Here is a 20,731-nt window from a genome sequence, read left to right as displayed (position 1 = left end):
ATGCCTGCCCAGCACCCACGGGCAGAGATACCTTCCGTACAGGAGTTGAACGGGGAGAAAGGTTGGACCCTTGGGCAGGACTTGGCACCCAAACTGCCCTCCCAGCTCCTGCTGGTGGGTCCCCACAGCCCTCCAGCTCTTCCCCAGCAGGCTCCTCTGCTCCAGGCTGAGAGGTGCTTTTGGTAGTGGGATGGTGGGCTGGAACACCTATTGGAGCACCTATTTAATCCCTTTGGGTCCAGTGTCCTGGCTGTGTCCCATTGCATTGTCCTACATACCCCCAACCTACATGTCGTGGGGGGCAGCATGAGAGATGGAGAACCCATTGATATGGTTCAACAGTAAGTGAAACACTGGTCTGTTAACAACACTGTTTTGGTCTCAAATGCAAAACTCAGCTTCTATGAGCTTCTCTAAGTAGAACCATAGAGGTTCAAAGAGTTTCAAGGGGGAAATGAATTCTAGCACAGGAGCTAGCAGGACTCATCGAGAGAGCTTTAGCTATGATGGGGGAAGGGGATAAAACAGGGATCACCAGAGAAGTGCCTGGGGGAACAATGCTGAAGCTGGGGATGAGGCAGATGTCTCATCTGAAGTGCATCTACACCAATGAATGCAGTATGGGCAACAAACAGGAGGAGCTGAAAGGGATTGTGAGACAGGCTAACTCTGACCTAGTTGCTGTAATGAAGCATGGTGGGATCACTCCCACGACTAGGGTACTGTGATAGATGGCTACAAGCTCTTCAGAAGGGATTGACAAGGAAGGAAGAGTGGTGGTATTGCTCTTTATATTAAAGAGTGTTTTGATGTTGAAGAGCTTGGGGTTGGGAATGGTAAAGTTGAGTGTCAATGGATAAGAATGAGGGGAAAGGCCTGTAGGGGTGACATCTTGGTGGGGGTCTGTTATATGATCGTATGACCAGACTGGTAGATGAGGGAAGGGCTGTTAATGTAGTCTCCTTAGACTTCAGCAAAGCCTTTGACATGGTCTCCCACAGTATTCTCTGGGGAAACTGGCTGCCCGTGGCCTGGACAGGTATATCCTTCTCTGGGTAAAGAACTGGCTGGAGGGCCATGCCCAGCGAGTTGTGGTTAATGGAGTTAAGTCCAGCTGGCGTCCCTTTACAAGTGGCATCCCTCAGGCCTTGGTACTGGGGCCTATCTTGTTTAATGTCTTTGTTGATGACCTAGATGAGGGGATTGAGTGTACCCTCTGTAAGTTTGCAGAGGACACCATGTTGGGAGGTAGTGTCGATCTGCCCGAGGGTAGGGTGGCCCTTCAGAGGGATCAGGATAGGCTGGGATGAAGCTAATGGGATGAGGTTTAACAAGGCCAAGCACCAGGTCCTGCAGTTTGGCCACAACAACCCCATGTAATGCTATAGGCTTGGGACAGAGTGGCTAGAAGATTGTGAAGAGGAAAAGGACCTGGGAGTGTTGATCGATGCTTGGCTGAACGTTAGCTGGCAGTATGCTTAGGTGGCCAAGAAGACCAACGGTATCCTGGCCTGTATTAGAAATAGTGTAGCCAGCAGGAGCAGGGAGGTGATCGTCCCCCTGTACTCAGCTGTGGTGAGGCCACACCTGCAGTACTGTGTTCAGTTTTGGGCCCCTCAATACGAGACGGATGTTGAGGCACTGGAGCGTGTCCAGGGAAGGTCAACAAAACTGGTGAGAGGTCTGGAGCACAAGTCCCATGAGGAGCGGCTGAGGGAGCTGGAATTGTTTAGTCTGGAGAAGAGGAGGCTCAGGGGAGACCTCACTGCACTCTACAACTTCCTGAAGGGAGGTTGTGATGAGGAAGGGGTCGGCCTCTTCTCTCAGATAACTAATGATAGGACTCGAGGAAATGGCCACAAGTTGCGCCTGGGGAGATTTAGGTTAGATATCAGAAAAAGCTTTTTCTCTCAAAGAGTGGTCAGGCACCGGAACGGCCTGCCCAGGGAGGTGGTGGAGTCACCATCCCTGGCAGTGTCCAAGAAGCACCTGGACGAGGTGCTACGAGCTATGATTTAGTATCTTAGGGGGTAGTATTGGTGTTAGGAGGATGGTTGGACTAGATGATCTTGTAGGTTGTTTCCAACCCTGTGTTTTTATGATTCTATGACGCTGTGACTAATGGTAACAAGTAATGTGTTTGGGGTTTGACTTCAAGTTAGGAAATGAGGTTGAGGATTAGAGCAATGGATGCCTTTCAGGGTGAGAGAGAGCATTTAGGGTAGCACTAGATTTTCGGGTTACTAGTTAGAAATATTACCAGGACATAACATGAAGATTTTCCCAGTGAGTGCTGCAGAAGCATCAGACTTACCTGAACCCCTCTCACCTCCTCCTAATCTTTCCTTTCTCTTAGCCAAGACCCTATTCTCTCTCCTAAATCTCCCACCTTTATTCACCCAGCTTCCCCCTGGCCTCCCCTAATGTGTCAGCCTGTTGGGGGCAGCTTTCTGGTGGCCTTTATGACCTCAGAGGCTCTGCCTCCCTGCTGTTGGCCAGCCAGGGGCTGGGACAGAAGTGACCTCACAGCCAGCATCCACAGGGCTACAAGGAGCTGTTGAGCTCGTGAGGCCTCTTCCCAGCCCCCCCAGGAGCAGTGGGTGCAGAGGATGCCCTGCACAATTCCTCAGGTACTCTGCCTGCCAACCAGCTCGTGCTTCAGAAGGACTCCTACATGTCCAGGCTCACGTTTCTTCATACAGCCTTTAGCAACTCCAGGGCATCCTGAACGAAATGGCCACCTCTGTGTGAAAAAGTGAATCAAGCACTGAATGTGCATTTTAGAGAAATGTTGAGAACTTTGCAGAAAATTATAGTAAAGGCTGAGAAAGGGACTGTACCCTCAAAAGTAAATGACCTTAAGAAACTGTCTGTCCTGAAAGAACTGATGGCAACCCTTGGGAATGGCTTATGGAGTTGGGCTCACTCAGATTCTGCCCCCACCCTCTTACCCCAAAAACCCTGCAGCCCCCCAGGCCAGCCCTGCTCCGAGACATAGCACAGCACCACACTGCTGGCCCTGGGGCTCCTCAGGCAGCACCACCGCACGCACACAGTGCCCTGCTCTGCTCCCGGGACACCCCATGTCCCACACAGCCTTGCCCCAGGCCAGCACATCTGGGCTGGCCTGAGCAGCCATTCCTGCAGCCCCTGCCCATGCTGCCCACAGCCCCCGAGCTGGTGGGGCTGCTCTGCAGAGCGAGGGGGCTGTGGTTAGCAGGGCCTTGCATTGAACTTGTGTGATTACATTTTATTACACAGATGCTATGAGAGAGTCTTCAGTGACTCACTTACAGTGTTGTTGCACATTTATACAGCCTCCATATGCAACAGAACAGTTCCATTTATTCATAGCAGTGGGGGGAATTAAAACATTTATGTAGGAATGTAAGGAACACAAGCAGTCATAATGAGAATAAAAAAAGGGAAGGGAAGGGAAGGGAAGGGAAGGGAAGGGAAGGGAAGGGAAGGGAAGGGAAGGGAAGGGAAGGGAAGGGAAGGGAAGGGAAGGGAAGGGAAGGGAAGGGAAGGGAAGGGAAGGGAAGGGAAGGGAAGGGAAGGGAAGGGAAGGGAAGGGAAGGGAAGGGAAGGGAAGGGAAGGGAAGGGAAGGGAAGGGAAGGGAAGGGAAGGGAAGGGAAGGGAAGGGAAGGGAAGGGAAGGGAAGGGAAGGGAAGGGAAGGGAAGGGAAGGGAAGGGAAGGGAAGTAATAAACATAAGCATGGAAGGGGATGTACTGGGATTCATTATTGGAGAGTGAAGGGATCTTTATGAGTATTGAAAAATATCCCACATATTTGTTTCCTAATTGCAACCTTGAGCTCCTTGTTCTTCATGCTGTAGATGAGGGGGTTCACTGCTGGAGGCATCACCGAGTACAGAACTGCCAGCAAAATGTCGAGAGATGGGGAAGAGATGGAGGGGGGCTTCAGGTAGGTAAAAACAGCAGTGCTGAGAAACAGGCAGACCACAGCCAGGTGAGGGAGGCACGTGGAAAAGGCTTTGTGCCGTCCCTGCTCAGAAGGCATCCTCAGCACTGACCTGAAGATCTGAACATAGGACACCAGAAGGAAAACAAAACACCCAGATGCTAAAACAGCACTAACCACAAGAAGCCCAACCTCTCTGAGGTAGGCATCTGAGCAGGAGAGCTGGAGGATCTGGGGAATTTCACAGAAGAACTGGTCCAGGACATTGCCTTGGCAGAGTGGGAGAGAAAATGTATTGGCAGTGTGCAGCACAGCATTGAGAAAGCCACTGCCCCAGGCAGCTGCTGCCATGTTGACACAAGTTCTGCTGGCCATTATTGTCTCGTAGTGCAGGGGTTTGCAGATGGCAATGTAGCAGTCATAGGCCATGATGGTGACAAGATAAAACTCTGCTGTGACAAATGTGACAAACATAAAGACCTGGGTAGCACAACCAAAGAAGGAAATGGCCCTGGTGTCCCAGAGGGAATTGGCCATGGCTTTGGGGACAGTGGTGGTAATAGTGCCCAGGTCAAGGAGGGCGAGGTTGAGGAGGAAGAAGTACATGGGGGTGTGGAGGCGGTGGTCGCAGGCTATGGCTGTGAGGATGAGGCCGTTGCCCAGGAGGGCAGCCAGGTAGATGCCCAGGAAGAGCCCGAAGTGCAGAAGCTGCAGGTCGCGTGTGTCTGCAAATGGCAGGAGGAGGAACTCGGTGGGAAAGCTGCTGTTGGACATTTGCTGCATCTGGGCATGGTTGGCTGTCCATGTTGGAAAAGACAGAAAATTAGGACAGGGTTTTTGAGTAAATTTCACTCCATTTCTGACAGACCCTTTGCACACTCACTTTCATTCTCCCCTTCTCAGGATGGCATACTTCCAGCTGCCCAGCTGGCAATCTGCTCTGTGTTGGTTGAGTGCACTGTGAGGAACCTGGAGGCTTCAAAGAGTCCCCCACTTTTAGGGAGGTTCCTGTTGGTGGATGGCCTAAGATTTGAGAAGGGAACTGGTAGCTCTGTCCATGTGGGGCCAATCTCCAAGCCCAGCAGTCAGCATTTATGTTGGCACCCATGGCCATCTGCCCCTGAGACAAGATCACTGGGAGGGATTCACCTCCTTAAAATCATAGAATCATTAAGGTTGGAGAAGACCTCCAACATCATCTGGTCCAACCATCCTCCTATCACCAATATCACCAACTAAACTATGGCCTTAAGTACTCTACGTCCAAGCTTTCTTTAAACACACCGAGGGACGGTGACTCCAACACCTCCCTGGCAAGCCATTCCAATGCCTGACCACTCTTTCTGGGAAAAACATTGCTCCTAATTTCCAACCTGAACCTCCCCCGGTGCAACTTGAAGCCATTCCCCCTTGTCCTACTGCTAGTTATCTGCGAGAAGAGGCTGACCCTCAGCACCCCACTACTTCCTTTCAGGTAGCTGTAGAGTCTTTCCTCTTTACCCTCTTCAATGACCAAGTGACCGAGCCAGTAACCACTGAGACAAAGCCTGTTCTCACCTCAGCCTGTCCTCTGCTCTTTCTCTCCAGGCATGAGAATTGGAGGGAGGGGGCTGGAGGAAACAACACTGTCACTGTGCTGTGTGCCCTTGGCAAGTTGTACCCATCGTACAGAAAGGCTGCGCAGTGGCTTCATGCCCATTCTTCAGAAGATGGGCTGTGACACGGGGTCATACTGATGCCATTCCATAGGACTTAGCTTCTCCCACTACAGCTGGGCAATGTTCTCAAAGGGGTAACCATCCTTGTCTCCGGGCTGATATGAAGTGTCCTAAGGATCAGGACTTGCAAAGGCAGAGCCAGATTATTTCTCAGTCCCCTTGACTTCCCTGCCAGAAGCCCCACAGGTTAGAAGGGGCCTTTAGCACCTTGTTCACCTGCAGACACCTCCTCTGCAGGATGCTGAGCACCAGTGTCTGATCCTCAGCTGAACTCCTCCCTGCTGCTCCAAGGAGCTGACATATCCATAAGCCCTGTGTAAGAGAAAGAAAAACACTGAGATGTGGAGGGAAAAGGACAAGCAGCATGATCGAGAGAGGGGAGGGGAGAGACAGATGAGCAAGCAAAAAGGGGTCACCCTGCCAGCCCTGCCTGCCGCCTGCCAGGCAGCACCATGGCAGAGCAGCAGCTCTCAGCCCTTTGCCAGGCAGTGGGACAGGGCACATAACTGGAGAGGCAGACCTTCCTTCCTCTGGGGCTCTGGCTAGCCAGAAGGCAGCTCCTGCCCAGGACCCCCCAGCCCAGAAGGCAGCGGCTGTGCTGGGTGGGAGAGGAGAGCTGAGGGGGGTTGCTCAGGGATGACACCTGCACTGCAGGGGATGGCAGGAGGTGCCTGTCTATCCTCTGAAGCAGGGTTTCCCATTGCAGTTCCCTCCCTCCCTGCTGATCTCTGCTGCCTGCAGCCATCCCTGCCAGAAGCTGCTTCTCTGTCCCCACATTTGTGCCCTGCCAGTGCTCCCAGAACCCATCCCATCTGCTGTGTGCTCAGCTCTTCCCTGCACCCTCTCAGTGTGTGCAGGTGCTGAAGAGGAGGTCACACAAGCCCTGATGAAACTGGGAAGGTGATGCTGCTGCCCTCTGAAGGCTTGTGGGTGCTGAAGGCCCTTTCTGAGGTTCCTCATAAAATCTGGGGTGACAGAAAACCTTCTATACTCCGTACAGCTCTGTTTCCATTCCCATCCTGATGAACCAAAGAAAGGTGAAAGCACAGCTTCAAGAAAGCCTCAGCCTTGACCTTCCTTTGGAAGAGTCCTCTCTGACATGGTCTGGGGGTGCCATGGAGTTGTGAGCAACCTGCCCCAGGCAGAAGCCTCCTGTCAGGAGCAGGACCCTGCCCTGCCTGCTGAGGGGGCTGCTTCCACTCACAGCTGCTCCCCACAGCACCCTGGGCAGCTCCCTGGGCAGGCTGAGTGCTGAGCCTGGCAGGCGGCAGAGGCCCTGCCCCGGCACACAGCCCCTGGGGCACAGCAGGGACCCTGCTCTGCACCACAGCCCTGGGCACCCCTGCCTGCACCCTGGCTGCACAGCCTGCAGCCAGCCCTGTGAGAAGGAACCCTCATGTCCTGTCCCTCTGACAGCTTTGGCAGATAATCATTGATGCAGAAATCATCCCCATCCTCTGCACTAGAGAAGCCAGGACAGACACTGTGACATGTCCTACCAGCCATGGGAAGCGGCAGCTGTAAAAGAACCTGTAGGATACTGCACCTGCCTGCCCTCACACAGACACGCACCCCGGCTGCACAGCCTGCAGCCAGCCCTGCAAGAATGAAGTCTCATGTCCTGTCCCTCTGTTATTTATGGCAGATAATCCCTGCTCTGGAGCTTGTCATTCTCCTCTTCTCCAAAGAAACCACGAGAGTCCTCCTGAAAGATCCCAGAGGCTGTGGGATTTGCCTGCAAATCTGGAGATGACACCAGGAACAACAGCTGTGCTGCCCTGCAGCCAGACACTTACCCTGTTCAGGGCTGGGAAGATTTCTCCCGCAGTGAGCTCTCAGCAGCCTCCCTGCACACTGCCTTTAACATCTCCCTCCCTTCTCTCAGCCGCCCTTGTCCCCTGCAGGCAGTGCCCCCAGCCCTGCTGCGCTGTGCAGAGGAGCTGCTCCTGGGCAGAGCTGTCTCTCTGCAGCGCTGCCCGCTTGCCAGGATCTCCCCTTGGGCCCAGGAGCCCGGCCCAGCTCAGCAACACAGGGAGCTCTTCCCCTGGGTCTCCAGGTGAATTGACTTTGAATCAGGCTGAAGCAGTCACTTATTTTTCTTCTCTTAGCTGGGGATGGACACTTACTTCCAGAGGTGTCTTTTCCCCTAATTCAAAAGAAGAGTTTGGCTTGAGAATTATCTTTTCTTGTCCCATTGTGAGACCGGACACACAGAAAGTGACAGGCAGGCTGCATCCCATCACTTCCAAGCACTTGTTGATACTCAGGGAGATGAAATTTGTCACAGAAACTGAAATCCCTCTGTCTACATAAGCTACACAACCAATTGCTTTCCTGCAGGATCCCCATATCACAGGACGCTTTGGGTCTGGAGGGACCTTGACGACAATCTAGTTCTAGCCCCCCTGCCATGGACAAGGGCACCGGCCACTAGACCTGGCTGCTCAAGGTCCCATCCACCCTGACCTTGAACACTACCAGGGGGGATGAGGCATCCACCACTTCTCTGAGCAACCTGTTCCAGTGACTCACTTTTTTTTTTCTTTTTTAAACTGTTGCCCCTTTTCCTACTGCTACACTCCCTGATAAAGAGTCTCTCCCCATCTCCTGTCTGTCTCCCCCTGTTCTCTTAAGGAGGGGGAAGGAGAGTGGCTGTGTGTGTGTGTAATGTGTAATGCTGGTAAAAGGCATGTGCTATGAAGACAGCCTGTGGACTGCTGCGTAGTCTGCAGAAAAGAAGGCTGAAGGGCGACCTCATTGCTCTCAATAACTTCCGTGGGAGGGGAAGTGGAGAGGGGGGTGCTGGTCTCTTCTCCCTGGTAACCAATGGCAGGACATGTGGGAAAGGCACAAAGCTGCATCAGGGGCTGTTCAGACTGGGCATTAGGAAAATATTCTGTACTGTGAGGGTGGACAGACACCGGAATGGGCTTTCTAGAGACCTGGTTGATGTTCCGTGACTGTCAGTGTTCAAGAGGCATTTGGATCATAGAAACATAGAATTAAAGAACAGCTTGGTGAGGAAGAGACCTTAAAGATCACCCAGTTCCAAGCCCCCTGCCATGGGCAGGGATGTCACTCACTGCATCAGGTTACCCAGGGCCTCAGCCAGCCTGCTCTCGAACACCTCCAGGCCTAGAGCATCCACAACCTCTCTGGACAGTCTGTTCTAGTGCCTCACCACCCTCTGACTGAAGAATTTCCTCCTAACCTCTAATCTAAATCTCCTCACTTTTAGTTTAAAACCATTCCCCCTCTGTCATTATCAGACTGAGCAAAGAGCCGCTCTCCAACTTTTTTTTTTTTTATAAGCTCCCTTTAAGTACCGAAAGGCCACAATGAGGTCAACCCAGAACCTTCTCTTCTGTAGGCTGTACAGCCCCAGCTCTCTCAGCCTTTCATCTTAGAAGAGATGCTGCAGCCTTCTGATCAATTTCACGGCTCTCTGGACCCACTAACAGATCAACATCCTTCTTGTGCTGGGGGCCCCAAACGTGGACACAGTATTTCAATTGGGGCCTCACAAGAGCAGAATAGAGGGAGACTATCACCACCCTTGACCTGATGGCCAGTCCTCTTTTGATGCATTGTTGTTAGGCATTGGAATGGGCTGCCCAGGGAAGTGGTTGAGTCACCATCCCTGGAGGTCTTTAAAAGACATTTAGATGTAGAGCTTAGTGATATGGTTTAGTGGAGGACTTGTTAATGTTAGGTCATAGGATGGACTAGGTGATCTTGGAGGTCTCTTTCAACCTAAATGATTCTGAGATGCTGTGATAAAGAGTCTCTCCCCATCTTTCTACCATTTCTCTCCCGTTGTTCTGATAATGTGGGGGAAGGAGAGAGTGTGTGGTGCTTGGCTACCTCCTGGGGGTAAGCCACAACATATCCAGGGACACAAACCTGACTGACAAGTGATAAAGGAGGCATTGGAGGGGGAGTGCTGGTAAAAGGGCTTGTCCTATGAAGACAGCCTGTGGAATGTTGGGTAATCTGCAGAAACTTCCTTAGGAGGGGAAACTGGTCTCCTCTCCCTGGTAGCCCAGGATGCTGCTGGCCTTCTGGGCTGAAAGCGCACACTGTCGGCTCATGTCAAGCTTTTTGTCCACCAGAACCTCCAAGTCCTTCTCTGCAGGGCTGCTCTCAATTAATTCTTCACCCGGTCTGTACTCATGTTCAGGATTGCCCTGGCCCAGGTGCAGCAGAACCTCATTAGGTTCACATGGGCCCAAATCTCAACTTTGTCCAGGTCCCTTTGGATGCCATCCCTTCCTTCTATTGTATCAACTGCAACACTTAGTTTGGTGTCATCTGCAAACTTGCTGAGGGTGTACTTGAGCCCACTGTTTATGTCATTGATAAAGATATTCAACAGTACCAGTCTCAGCACAGACCCCTCCTGAGGTGCACCACTTTTCACTGGCCTCCACTGTGCTCAAGAAAGGGGATATGGTGGGTACTCACCACATGACAGCCGATTGTTTTACCTGAATGACCATGGGGAGGACATGAGAAAACGGGATGGGAAATCTACCTTGACCCTAGAGACACAGGTACATGAGTTGCAAGGAAAAACAATTGCCAAAGGGGGGTCCTTATGAGAAAATTGCTGCTCCCGTTTCCAGCAGGCAGTCCCTGAGACACAGTAACAAATCCTATGACCAGGGCTAGAAGGGCTCTGCTTCCAGCCAGGTGGAGGGAAGGGACAATCATGTTTATTGGACTGTGTGGAGTTGATGACCTGGAACATCAGACACAGAGGTGTATAAGACTGTAGTGGGCACTGGTGCAAAGTGTAGTGTGGACATTAAACAGCTGTCTGCCTTGACCCGGTCTCTCATGGGACCCTTCTGTTGTGGGGTTGCTGAGGGTTGAAGAACAGCAGGTGCTGATGGCTACCCCAGTGGTGCACCTGAGGCAGTATTGCAGTAACTGAGACTCCCCAATTCCCATCCATGAGCTGGTTCATCAAGTGGAGAGCCAAAGGGTGAACAGCAAGACTCGCTCACCCTTTAATAGTCCCATATGGCCAGTGGACTATCGTGGCCTGAAGGAAGTCATGCCACTGCTGAGTGCTGCAGTGCTGGACATGGTAGAACTTCAATATGAACTAGAGTCAAAGGCAGCCAAGCGGTATGCCACAACTGATATCACTGATGTGTTTTTCTCCATCCCTTTGGTAGCAGTGTGCAGACCACAGCTTGCTTTCCCTTGAAGGGCTGTCCAGTCCACCTGCAATTGACTGTTCCAGGGGTGGAAACACAGCCCTACCATTCGCCATGGACTGATCCAGACTGCACTGAGCAGGGGGAAGCTCCCGAATACCTGCACTATATTGATGACAACATAGTGTGGGGTGACAGAGCAGCAGAAGATTTTGAGAAAACAAAGAGAATAATCCACATCCTTCTGAAAACCAGTTTCGCCTTAAAACAAAATACAGTCAAAGGACCTGTACAGGAGATCCCATTTATTATACCTTTAGAGTATTTTTCCAAAAGCTATGCAGGGGAGATGGGCTCCTATCTGTTTCTCAGCATCCTGGGTTTGACCTCTACAGCAGGACAGTTGACATTAGTAACCTTTGTTTTCATGGCTCAGATCTCTTCCACTTCAATATTCAGGTTCTCTCTTTTCTTAGTACGTTTTCCTCTTATTCCATTTATTTTTTGGCTGTAGAAGATCTCACCTGTGTTGGCAATAATGTGCACTTCAGTCAGTTTTCTCTTGCCCTTTTGTCTTTCCTCTCCTTTCAGCCTTGCTGCACCTATGTCATATACAGAGATGGTTTTGTGCCCAGCAGGCACACACTCTGGCAGCCCAAGAGAGCTGAAGCTGCTGCAGCTCCGTGTCCCTGGGTTCAACCTGAGCAAGACAGAGTGTGTACTCCTGGGAGGCACACACACAAGCCTCTCCAGCTGAGCAGGACAGAGACCCGTTAGTGGAAAATGTGAAGTGGTTGTGTGTGTGCGTGCATGTTTGTGTGTGTGTGTGCAAGGTGGATCCCTCCAGCAGCTGGGCTCAGACACTCAGCCTCCCCAGGACATGTCCCTGGCTCCCATTCTCTCCACTTGAGGGCATCTGAACAGGCCCTCTGACACCCTGGTTCTAGTCCAGTTGCTGCACTCAGCCCCATGGTACATGGTACCATGGTACACACACCATGTGTCCCTACAGCCCTTGGCAGCAACCCCCTTAGTATATTGTGATGCAGAGAGCTGCTGCCAGTGGCTCACCTTCATGGGTTTCCTTCCTGGACACTGGGGTGGTGGTCTACCCAAGGCAGTCCTGGAAGGAGCTGGGACAAGATCTTGGTTCTGCAGGAGCCTGTGACTTGGTTCCCACCTGCCATTGTGCTTTGTGCTCTTCTGGGCTCATGGATTTGGGCCCTTGATGAGCTGGGGGCTCTCCTGTGCTGGGCCTGGGAGCAGCCAGGGCAGGGCATGAATTGAATTACTCATCCTGCCACCGCTTCCCTGGGCCTTCCTTTTGAGTGCAGATGCACTTCTTATCAAACAGCCTAACACAATCCAGCAGGATCATAAACCTCCAGAGGCATCTACTTATGGAGGTCACATACATATGGAGGTGGTATTACATAAGATATGACAGCAGAGAACTTATATTGCTCTTCAGAAATGCATCATGATTAGGGGAAAAGCTGTGCTGTTGCACGGGCCACGGCTTCCTTCAGGGCCAGCATCACGGCCTTGTTTCTAAGACTGTAGATGAATGGGTTTAAGAATGGGTACAGGACAGTGTTCAGCAAAGCTACAATTCTGTTGGTCTCCAAAGAAACATGTCCTGAGGGATGTGCGTAGAGAACAATGCAGCTTCCATAGACAATGGCCAAGGTGGTGAGATGGGAAGAACATGTAGCAAAAGCTTTTTTCCTCCCAGAGGCTGCTGGCATTTGTAGAATACAGAGAAAAATGCTTGTGTAAGATGCCAGAGTTAAACACAAGGAAGACAGCACGATAAACAATAAGAAAACTGAGTCTGTTTTCCAAAGCAGGCTGTTGTCAGAGCAGAAAAGTTGGAATAAGGGGCTGTTGTCACAAAAAAAATGCTCAATCTTGTTCAAACCACAGAAAGTGAGCTTTGAGAGCAGCACCAGGCGGTAACTCAAGAACGTGAAGCCCGTGACCCAAACAGCAGCAACCAGGTGGATGCAGAGCCGATGCTTCATGATGGCAGCATAGCGCAAAGGCTGGCAGATGGCAACGTAACGGTCAAAGGACATGACAACAAGGAGAGCGAACTCTGCAGCACCCAGGGCAAAATAGAAAGAGGACTGGGCAAAGCAGCCACCTACTGAGATTGTTCTCCTGCCAGAGCTCAGAATCACCAACAGTTTGGTGCTTGTGGAGGACGTAAACCAGATTTCCAGGAATGCCAGATTGCCAATGAAAAAGTACGTGGGGGTTTGCAGGCGGTAATCCACACACACACCAGGAAAATGATGTCTCCGTTGTCAGGTACATAAGTAGGAGGAGCAGGCAGAGAAATAGCTGTAGCCTTTGATCAAGCCCTGAGAAGCCTGACAGGATGAATTCAGAAATGACAGTTCCATTGCCTGTTCCCATGCCCAATTTCCATTTATCCGGCTGAGGCAGGAACATGGCAAAACCAAGTAAAATAATTTCATGGTCTGGACAGAAGGCTATCTCCTTCCTTCTCTCTTTCCTTGCTTGCAGACTTCCTATACAACACACACAGAGATTCCTTTGGACGTTCCTCACACCCTGGCTTTTCTGTTTCACATATCTGGTAGAGTCCTCAGAGAATTTCTTGTCTTCTTTCCACCTTTGTCCATCAGCCACAAGCGATTCTTGCTACAAAAACACAAGGCTAAGAATGGATTGTTACTCTATTGTACTCCATTCCTGGGAAATTCCACTCAGAACAATTGCAAACATCCATCATACCAATGTTTCAAAAGGAAATCTCATCTCCTGTACGAATATTTTCTATTATGTAGATTCTAAACAATCAGTTCAAATATGTACATTGAAAGTTATTCTCTCTCCTCTTCGGTACTTGCCTTTTCGGACTAGCAACATCTGGGGATCCCTTGCTTAATTTCAAAATAAGAAAATTTCAAGTACATCTTTTGTAATGCCCTGATTACTTCCATGTCATCTTCCCTTGTTTCTTTAGGAAAGAGGGAAAATGGGGACCAAGTGTAGCTTGCATTTTTTAGTACTCTTAATTAAGGCCAAAATTCATTATGGTCCCACCAGGCCAGTGGAAATGGATCTGTCACACAATCTCATCTGACCTCATTCTGCGCCAAAATGCAATTGTTTCCAAACAGTTGCTATTCTCTCCTACTATCAAATGTCCTCACCTAAATGCCTTACTTTTCTGAGAGCTGGAAAAGTCTTGTCATCTTCAAAAGCTTAAGGACAGTCCTTGCTGTACAAAGAGGAAGCACCTAAAACCAAAGAAACAAACAAAAATGCCAAATACTACTGTGTGGGTTTATATTTCAGTTGTCTAAAAGTCACATCCTTCAGGCTGAGCAATTTAACTTACTCCCATACTGTCAACAGTGAGAGACAGAAGAGCATCTGAAAGAGATTCCTCACCTTTATTTCTCATGGCAGCTCTAGGCTGGGATGACCCAGCCACGAGGGCTTTCTCTTGTCTCCATTGACTGTTGGGGGAGCTTCGTGAGAACAAGTTCTCACAGGCACCAGGAGTGAAGTAGATGAAACTCATTACTCACGTCTCAAGTCTCTGATTATTTTTATTTTAGTAAATTATTCTCTTCTGTAAATCAAACTACTCCTCTAACAGGAAAATAAAGAAAATTAAAACAAAAACCACAAGAGAAATTTATTTAATAAAGATGGAAATTTTCCCCTTCACCTTTCCCTATGTGTTTAGACATAGAAAGGATCAGAGCAGATGACTACAAAAAGAGAACACCTCTAAATGTAAAGGTGGAGGAGGAGAAGATGGGTTAGAAGCAGTGAAGTGGTTTCTCTGTGGGCTGTGTTGTCCCCTCAGGTCCTGTCCCAGGGCAGAATGGGTCCACTTAGGCAGTAAAATGGGAAGCTCAGAAACAGGGAGTACTCCATGTTTGCATGGACATTTCAGCCTGGGACTTGGGCTGCTCTTAGACCCCAAGTGCCCCGCCTTGCTCTTTGCCTCTAGACTGGCAAAGGGAAATCTCTGCACTAGCTTCATCTGGAAAATTTGTTGAGATTAACCCATTAGCTGTAATTGTTTTAGCAAAAGCTCAAGCCCAGTCACCAACAGCAATATGTTGTGGTTTAGCCCTGACAATCAGCTAAGCACTGAGGGGATCTGATCAAAGACCATTTCCCATGCAATGAGGTAAAATAAGAATGGGCGGCAGTGATAGGAAACAAGTCTGGTCAGTCACATCAATCACAGAATCACAAAAACAGAAATATTTGGCGTTGAAAGGACCTTAAAGATCATCTATTTCCAATTGCCCTGCTATAGGCAGGGACAACTTCCACTAGACCAGGTTGCTCAAAGCCCCATCCAGCCTGGCCTTGATGAATTCCAGGGGTAGGGCACCCACAGCTCCTCTGATCAGTCAGTTCTAGTGCCTCACCACCCTCAGAGAAAATAATTTCTTCTGAATATCCAATCTAAATCTACCCTTTTTTAGTTTAAAAGCTACCTCTGCTCTGACTGGAAATGCAGGATGGGGAGACCCACTGGGCACAGCTGTTTGTGCTGCTGCTGCTAAGTACAAGAGATATGGATCCCGATCTGTCTCAGGAGCCTCACACTGAAATGTAGGTGCACGGGGTTCACATCCAAGCCTGATACATGAACTCCTTATCCTGGTGGTGATACTCAGGGAAGAGGAGCACTCTTTTGTCAGCACTCTGGGAGGCAGTGCACAGCAGCTGTCCCAGTCCCTGTCTTTTCTACCTCCTACAGCCACTGTCAATGAGGGACAGTCACCTTAAAGGCCTATGTCATGCTCTTCTGATCCATGCAGAGGTTTCAGATACCCAGAGGCACCAGAAATGTCCCCAGAAACCATTGTCCAGGCTATCCCATCCATTTTTATTCACAGACTCTCATCTGCATGGTACCTCTCCTCCAACTGGACTCCACCCATCCCAGATAATTGCATTGCCATAGAAGGTCTCGGTGGGCTGCATCAGCTCACTGCTTTGGAAACTTGTTTGTCCATGTTTCATTTCGGCCACTGTCCATGGTGGGGATGGAGAGAAGCTCCTTTCCTCTTCTTGCCTCCCACCTGGCCGCTTCGTCTGGATGAAACTTCAGCTGATGAGCTGCAGGCCAGAGAAAAGTCTTGTGTCTCCAGAGAAAGATTCTCATCAGCCAAAGAGTTCATCCAGCAAAGATCTGCATGGGTTGTGTTTGTTGAAATTTGGGAGACAGAGTACTAGAATTGTGCTCTCCAATGGGCTAAAGCAGCCCTGTGTTTCAATTCTTCTCTCTCCATGGAGGAAGGATTTTGCCAGCTGGCACTGAGCAAACTATTATATATTTTAAGTGTACTCCTTGATGTTATAGCAAGAAATAGATATATAATTAAAAGCATTACATACGTTTATATATCTAAAAGATTTCCTTGGTTTTATTACATTCTTTAAAGTTCGTCATCAGATAAGGGAATAGCTACTGATGCCATCTATGTGGACTTGTGTAAGGCTTTTGATATGGTCTCTTACAACATACTCCATTAAACTGGAGGAATATGTGTTTGATGGACTGACTGTTAGAGGGAGAAAAGAATTGAATAAATGGCCTCATCCAAAGAGTTATAGTCAATGTTTTAATAACCAAGTGGAAACCAGTAAGGAGTGGTATCACTTCAGGGTTCATGCAGGGACCTACTATTAAGGCCAAGTGCAAGGTGCTACACCTAAGTAATGGAAAGCCCCACTCTCCATATAAATTTGGGGATGAATAGATTGTGAGACTGCCTGCTGAGAGGGACTTGTACTGGTGTACTCCAAATGAGGAAGATCTGGCTATCAGCTGGCAGTGTGCACTTGCAGCCCAGAAAGAGAACATCATCCATTGCATGAGAAGAAGAGAGACCAGCAGGTCGAGGGAGGTGATTCCTTTATTTGTCTCTTTCCTAGAGAGTCCCAACCAGCAGTACTGCATCCAGTTCTGGGATCCCCAATGCAAAAAAAAAAAAAAAAAAGACATAGAGCTGTTAGGGTGGCTCCAAAGGAAGGCCATGAAAATGATCAGAGAGCTGGAAGATTTCCCATGCAAAGAAAAGCTGAGAGAGTTGAAGTTCTTCAACCTAGAGGAGGTGCCAGGGAGCCCTTATTGCTGCCTTATTGCTGCCTTTTCATACAATCACAGAATGGCTTGGTTTGGAAGGGGTCTCATCTAGTTCCAATCCCCCTGCAATAGGAAAGGATGCTACCCACTAGATCAGGTTGCCCAGGGCCTCATCTAACCTCGTCTTGAACACCTCTACGAACAAGGCATCCACAAGCTCTCTGGGCAACATGTTCCAGTGCCTCACCACCCTCTGAGTGGAGAATTTCCTCCTAACCTCTAATCTAAATTTCCCCTCTTTTAGTTTGAAACCATTCCCCCCTCGTCCTGTCATTATCCAATTGATCAAAGAGTTGCTCCCCATCTTTTTTATAAGTCCCTTTCAAGTACAGAAATCTGCAATGAGTTCCCTCAAGAGCCTTATGAGGGTCCGTAGTGACAAGACAAGGTGTCATGCTTTTGAGCTGTAAAAGCTGATTTAGATTGGATATAAGGAGATACTTTTACAGTGAGAGTAGTTAGACATTAGAACGTTTCCCAGACAAGCTGTGGATTCCCCATCACAGGAAGTGTTCAAAGTCAGGTTGGAAGGGACTTTGAACAACCTGATGTAGTGACAGATGCCCCTGCCGATGACAGAGGGATTGGAGTAGATGATCTTAGAGTCCTGTTCCAGCACAAACCTTTCCAAGATTCTTTCATTCTTTGATTCTACTATTCCATGATCTAGTCATTGCTTGGAGTTTCAGGGAGTCCAAAGTTTCCGTTTCTATATGTAGACTAGAAGTATATTTAGGAAACTCCTAAACTTTATTTTTACATAATCTTTCATGTCTACAGACTCGGGAAAACAAAAAACAAACAAACAAACAAAATGGTTATAAGTTGCGGGAGATGAGCTTCATTGGGTACATCATGGAACTAGCAAACACTTAAGAGAGTGTGCTTTATTGATTATTACGTTTTATCATACTTTGTTTTAGTTTGCTTGCAATTAAGAATCATCCTTCTCTATCTGTGTGCAGCCTGTTCTCTAAGGAAAGCAGGAGGGAGTTGGGACAGGGAACTACAAGGTGCAACTGCAGACTTGAGTGGAGAAGTCTGATGTCAGGAGAAGTGATGCAAGTCCTAGGGGATCAATGAGAGAAATGGTGCGAGACTGGGAGGAGAGGAGCAAGGTTGTCTGTACAGTGTCAAACTTCTCCTACCTGTCCAGACCTCCTTAAGAGACTCTGTGTCTTAAGAAAGGCTTTCTGTGCCTTAATAAGCCCCAAGGTGTAGTTGCAGACAAGTTTATCAACATCAGCTCCTGAGAGGAGACTGATGAAATCTCTCAGAAAGCCAAAGTCAGAAGCCAAACCCAAAGTCCTTCAAAGCATTGATTGGTCCTGCTGAGGGCCATTACTGACAAAGCCCCATGGACTCCTTAGGGCAGGTAATTGGAGGCCATGATTACAGGTAGGCCAAGGCTCTGTGCAGGTGTCTCTGAGGCTGAGAAAATGCTGGCTTTGTTTCATCAAGCAGAAAGGCCAAGCCTTGCTTGAAGCTCTGGGCAGAGAGGTCCTGTCCCTCATGTGGGGCTCTGGGCTCTTCCTCAGGCAGTGGCATGTGGGGTATGCAGTGCCAAGTGAAAGATAGTGGTGTGACATCCCCTGGCCTCTGTCAGGAGTTGCAAAGAGGAGATGAGGCCCCAGTTGTATCATCTCGTTAAAAAACAATGTCTCCTCCTAGGCCTTGGTGGCAGAGAGACCTGCCATAGCCAAGGGAACAAGACCTTGGCTTTCTTGGCTATGCCTAACCTTGCCAGTGCCCTTGTCCATTGCCACCACTGGCTGTCCTATGCTGTCCCACACCTTTCCCTTTTTCCCTGTAGGCTACAAACATCCATCTTGCTTTCCTACCTGGCACTCACATGGGAATTGCTGTGCCTTTATTGACGTCTGTATCCTCTCCAGCTGTGCCCTGAAGCACAAACACATGGACTGATTATAGATTCCTTCCAGGTGTCCTCTGACACAATATTGCACACCTCTTCCACTCACTTATCTTCCCTCTCACATCCACCCTCCATCACCGAAGCTTCCCTTTGAAGCAGGTTTTCTCTCACATGCTGTTTCCTATAAACAAGGAAAGTTCCAACATCTCAGAAACCATCCTTCACACAGGCTTCCACACCCATCAGCCTTCCTGGGGCCTGTCAGCTGACCAGACAGAAGGAACCTCACCATGATCTTCCAGGCCATGTGTCCTTCCTGCTGACCTTTCAGCTCCTCAGAAAGACACAACTAAGCCACATGCCTGCTGCTCCCCAGTCATGTACTCAGGCACAAGAAACTTGACAACCCACGGTCAAGGCCACTGTTTCATGGGCATTTCAGGTACTTGGGCAGAGGGCATCACACAAGTACCATGCCAGCCGGGTGCCTTCTGCTAGCCTGTGAGAGATGCTGGTAAATGTGAGCCTAAAAGACCACCTGCCAGCCAGGAGGCAAGGGTTGACCTGGCAGCTACTTCAGAAAGATGGGATCTCCCACTCCCATGCACCTTCTCATGGCATTTCAGCTTCTCTGGTGGCCAGGATAGACCTATGTGCAAGGTCTATTAGGTACAAGGGCAGGAGTGACTTTGAAATAGATTTACACTCTTTGCATGTCAGTGGCTCCTCAGTTCCTTATGACAGCTAACATGACACCCTCATAGAGCGGCCATGTGCCTGGAGGTGGCCTATCAGATCCTCAGGCAGAAGTGCCCCGACACCCACCTGCACAGCCATGGGCCTCCTGCTGCCTTCTGTGGTCCTGAGGCACAGCTGACCTCAGCAGAACATCCCCACCCATCTCCTCCTTGAGTCCTATGACCTGACCAGATCCATGTCACATCGCCTGCCTCCTCCAAGACCAAGTGATTGCTGCAGGACATCCTAAGCCCTTCCCAGCCTCATGGGGCCAAAACCCATCACTTACATGATAGGAGTGTAGGAATGAGAGATTTGAGGATTAGTTGTTCAAGTTAGAGTTTAGGGATTAGATCTTGCCTTCCAGGTTTAGGGACTGGGTAGAGTCTTAGAGGGAGAGTTGGGTGTTCTGCTTTGGGTACCCAGCCAGGGTTTAGGGTAGCATCTACATTTTTGGTTAGGAATGTATTAAATGCTTTTTTATGGCATGGGGGTTGTTGTTAAGGCTGGCAATTTAATGCTAGGGATTAAGGTATATGGATTAACGAGAGCGATAGGTTAAAAATAATGGAAACAGGTGATGTAGATGGGGGGGATGGACTTCAAAGTAGGATTTGAGGTTGGAGATTAGAGAAGTGGATTCCTTCAATCCACTTTTCAGGTTCCTGATTAGAAATATAGCCAGGACATAACATGAATATTTTCCCAGTGAGTGTTGCAGAAGCATCAGCCTTCCTTGAACCCTTGTCACCTCTTCAAAATCTTTCCTTCTGTTAGCCAAGACTCTCTTCTTTTCCCCAGGTCTCCCATGTTTATTCTTCTGGCTTTCCCCTGACCTCCCCAAATGTGTCACCCTGTCAGGTGACCTCACAGCCAGCATCCACAGGGCCACAAGGAGGTGTTGCGCTCAGGAGGCCTCTTCCCCGCCCCCCCCATTAGCACCGGGTGCAGGGGACGCCCTGCACAATCCCTCAGGTACTCTGCCTGCCAACCAGCTCATGCTTCAGAAGGCCTCCCACATGTCCAGACTCATTCTTCCTCATGCACCCTTTAGCAACTCCAGGGCATCCTGAAGAAAATGGCCACCCTGGTGTGGAAAAATGATTAAAGAACTGAATATATATTTTCGGAACAAGTTGAGAACTCTACAGAG

The 20,731-nt window shown here is 49.4% G+C and overlaps 3 protein-coding genes across 3 annotated transcripts in view; all 3 read right to left on the bottom strand.

The window, feature by feature from the left end:
- Positions 1-20,731, bottom strand: part of LOC310887863 (olfactory receptor 14A16-like) — a gene marked incomplete at its 3' end in the record, with an annotated part of 89,666 nt that overhangs the window by 55,006 nt on the left and 13,929 nt on the right. The window lies entirely within an intron of this gene.
- On the bottom strand, positions 3,745-4,710 carry LOC310887708 (olfactory receptor 14A16-like; the record flags this gene model as incomplete). Its single annotated transcript, XM_083813884.1, has 1 exon — positions 3,745-4,710. One exon carries the CDS (start codon positions 4,708-4,710, stop codon positions 3,745-3,747), a length of 966 nt encoding a protein of 321 aa, XP_083670010.1.
- LOC310887707 (olfactory receptor 6E1-like) lies at positions 12,295-19,147 on the bottom strand (the record flags this gene model as incomplete). Its single annotated transcript, XM_083813883.1, is given in 3 exon segments — positions 12,295-13,095; positions 13,098-13,163; positions 19,130-19,147. Coding segments are annotated over 3 exon segments (885 nt in total).

Source organism: Anser anser (assembly GCF_964211835.1).
Source record: "Anser anser genome assembly, chromosome: 29".
NCBI classification, from domain to species: Eukaryota; Metazoa; Chordata; class Aves; order Anseriformes; family Anatidae; genus Anser; species Anser anser.
Note: the sequence above shows the minus strand (reverse complement) of the source record. Positions and strands in the feature narration are given on the sequence as shown.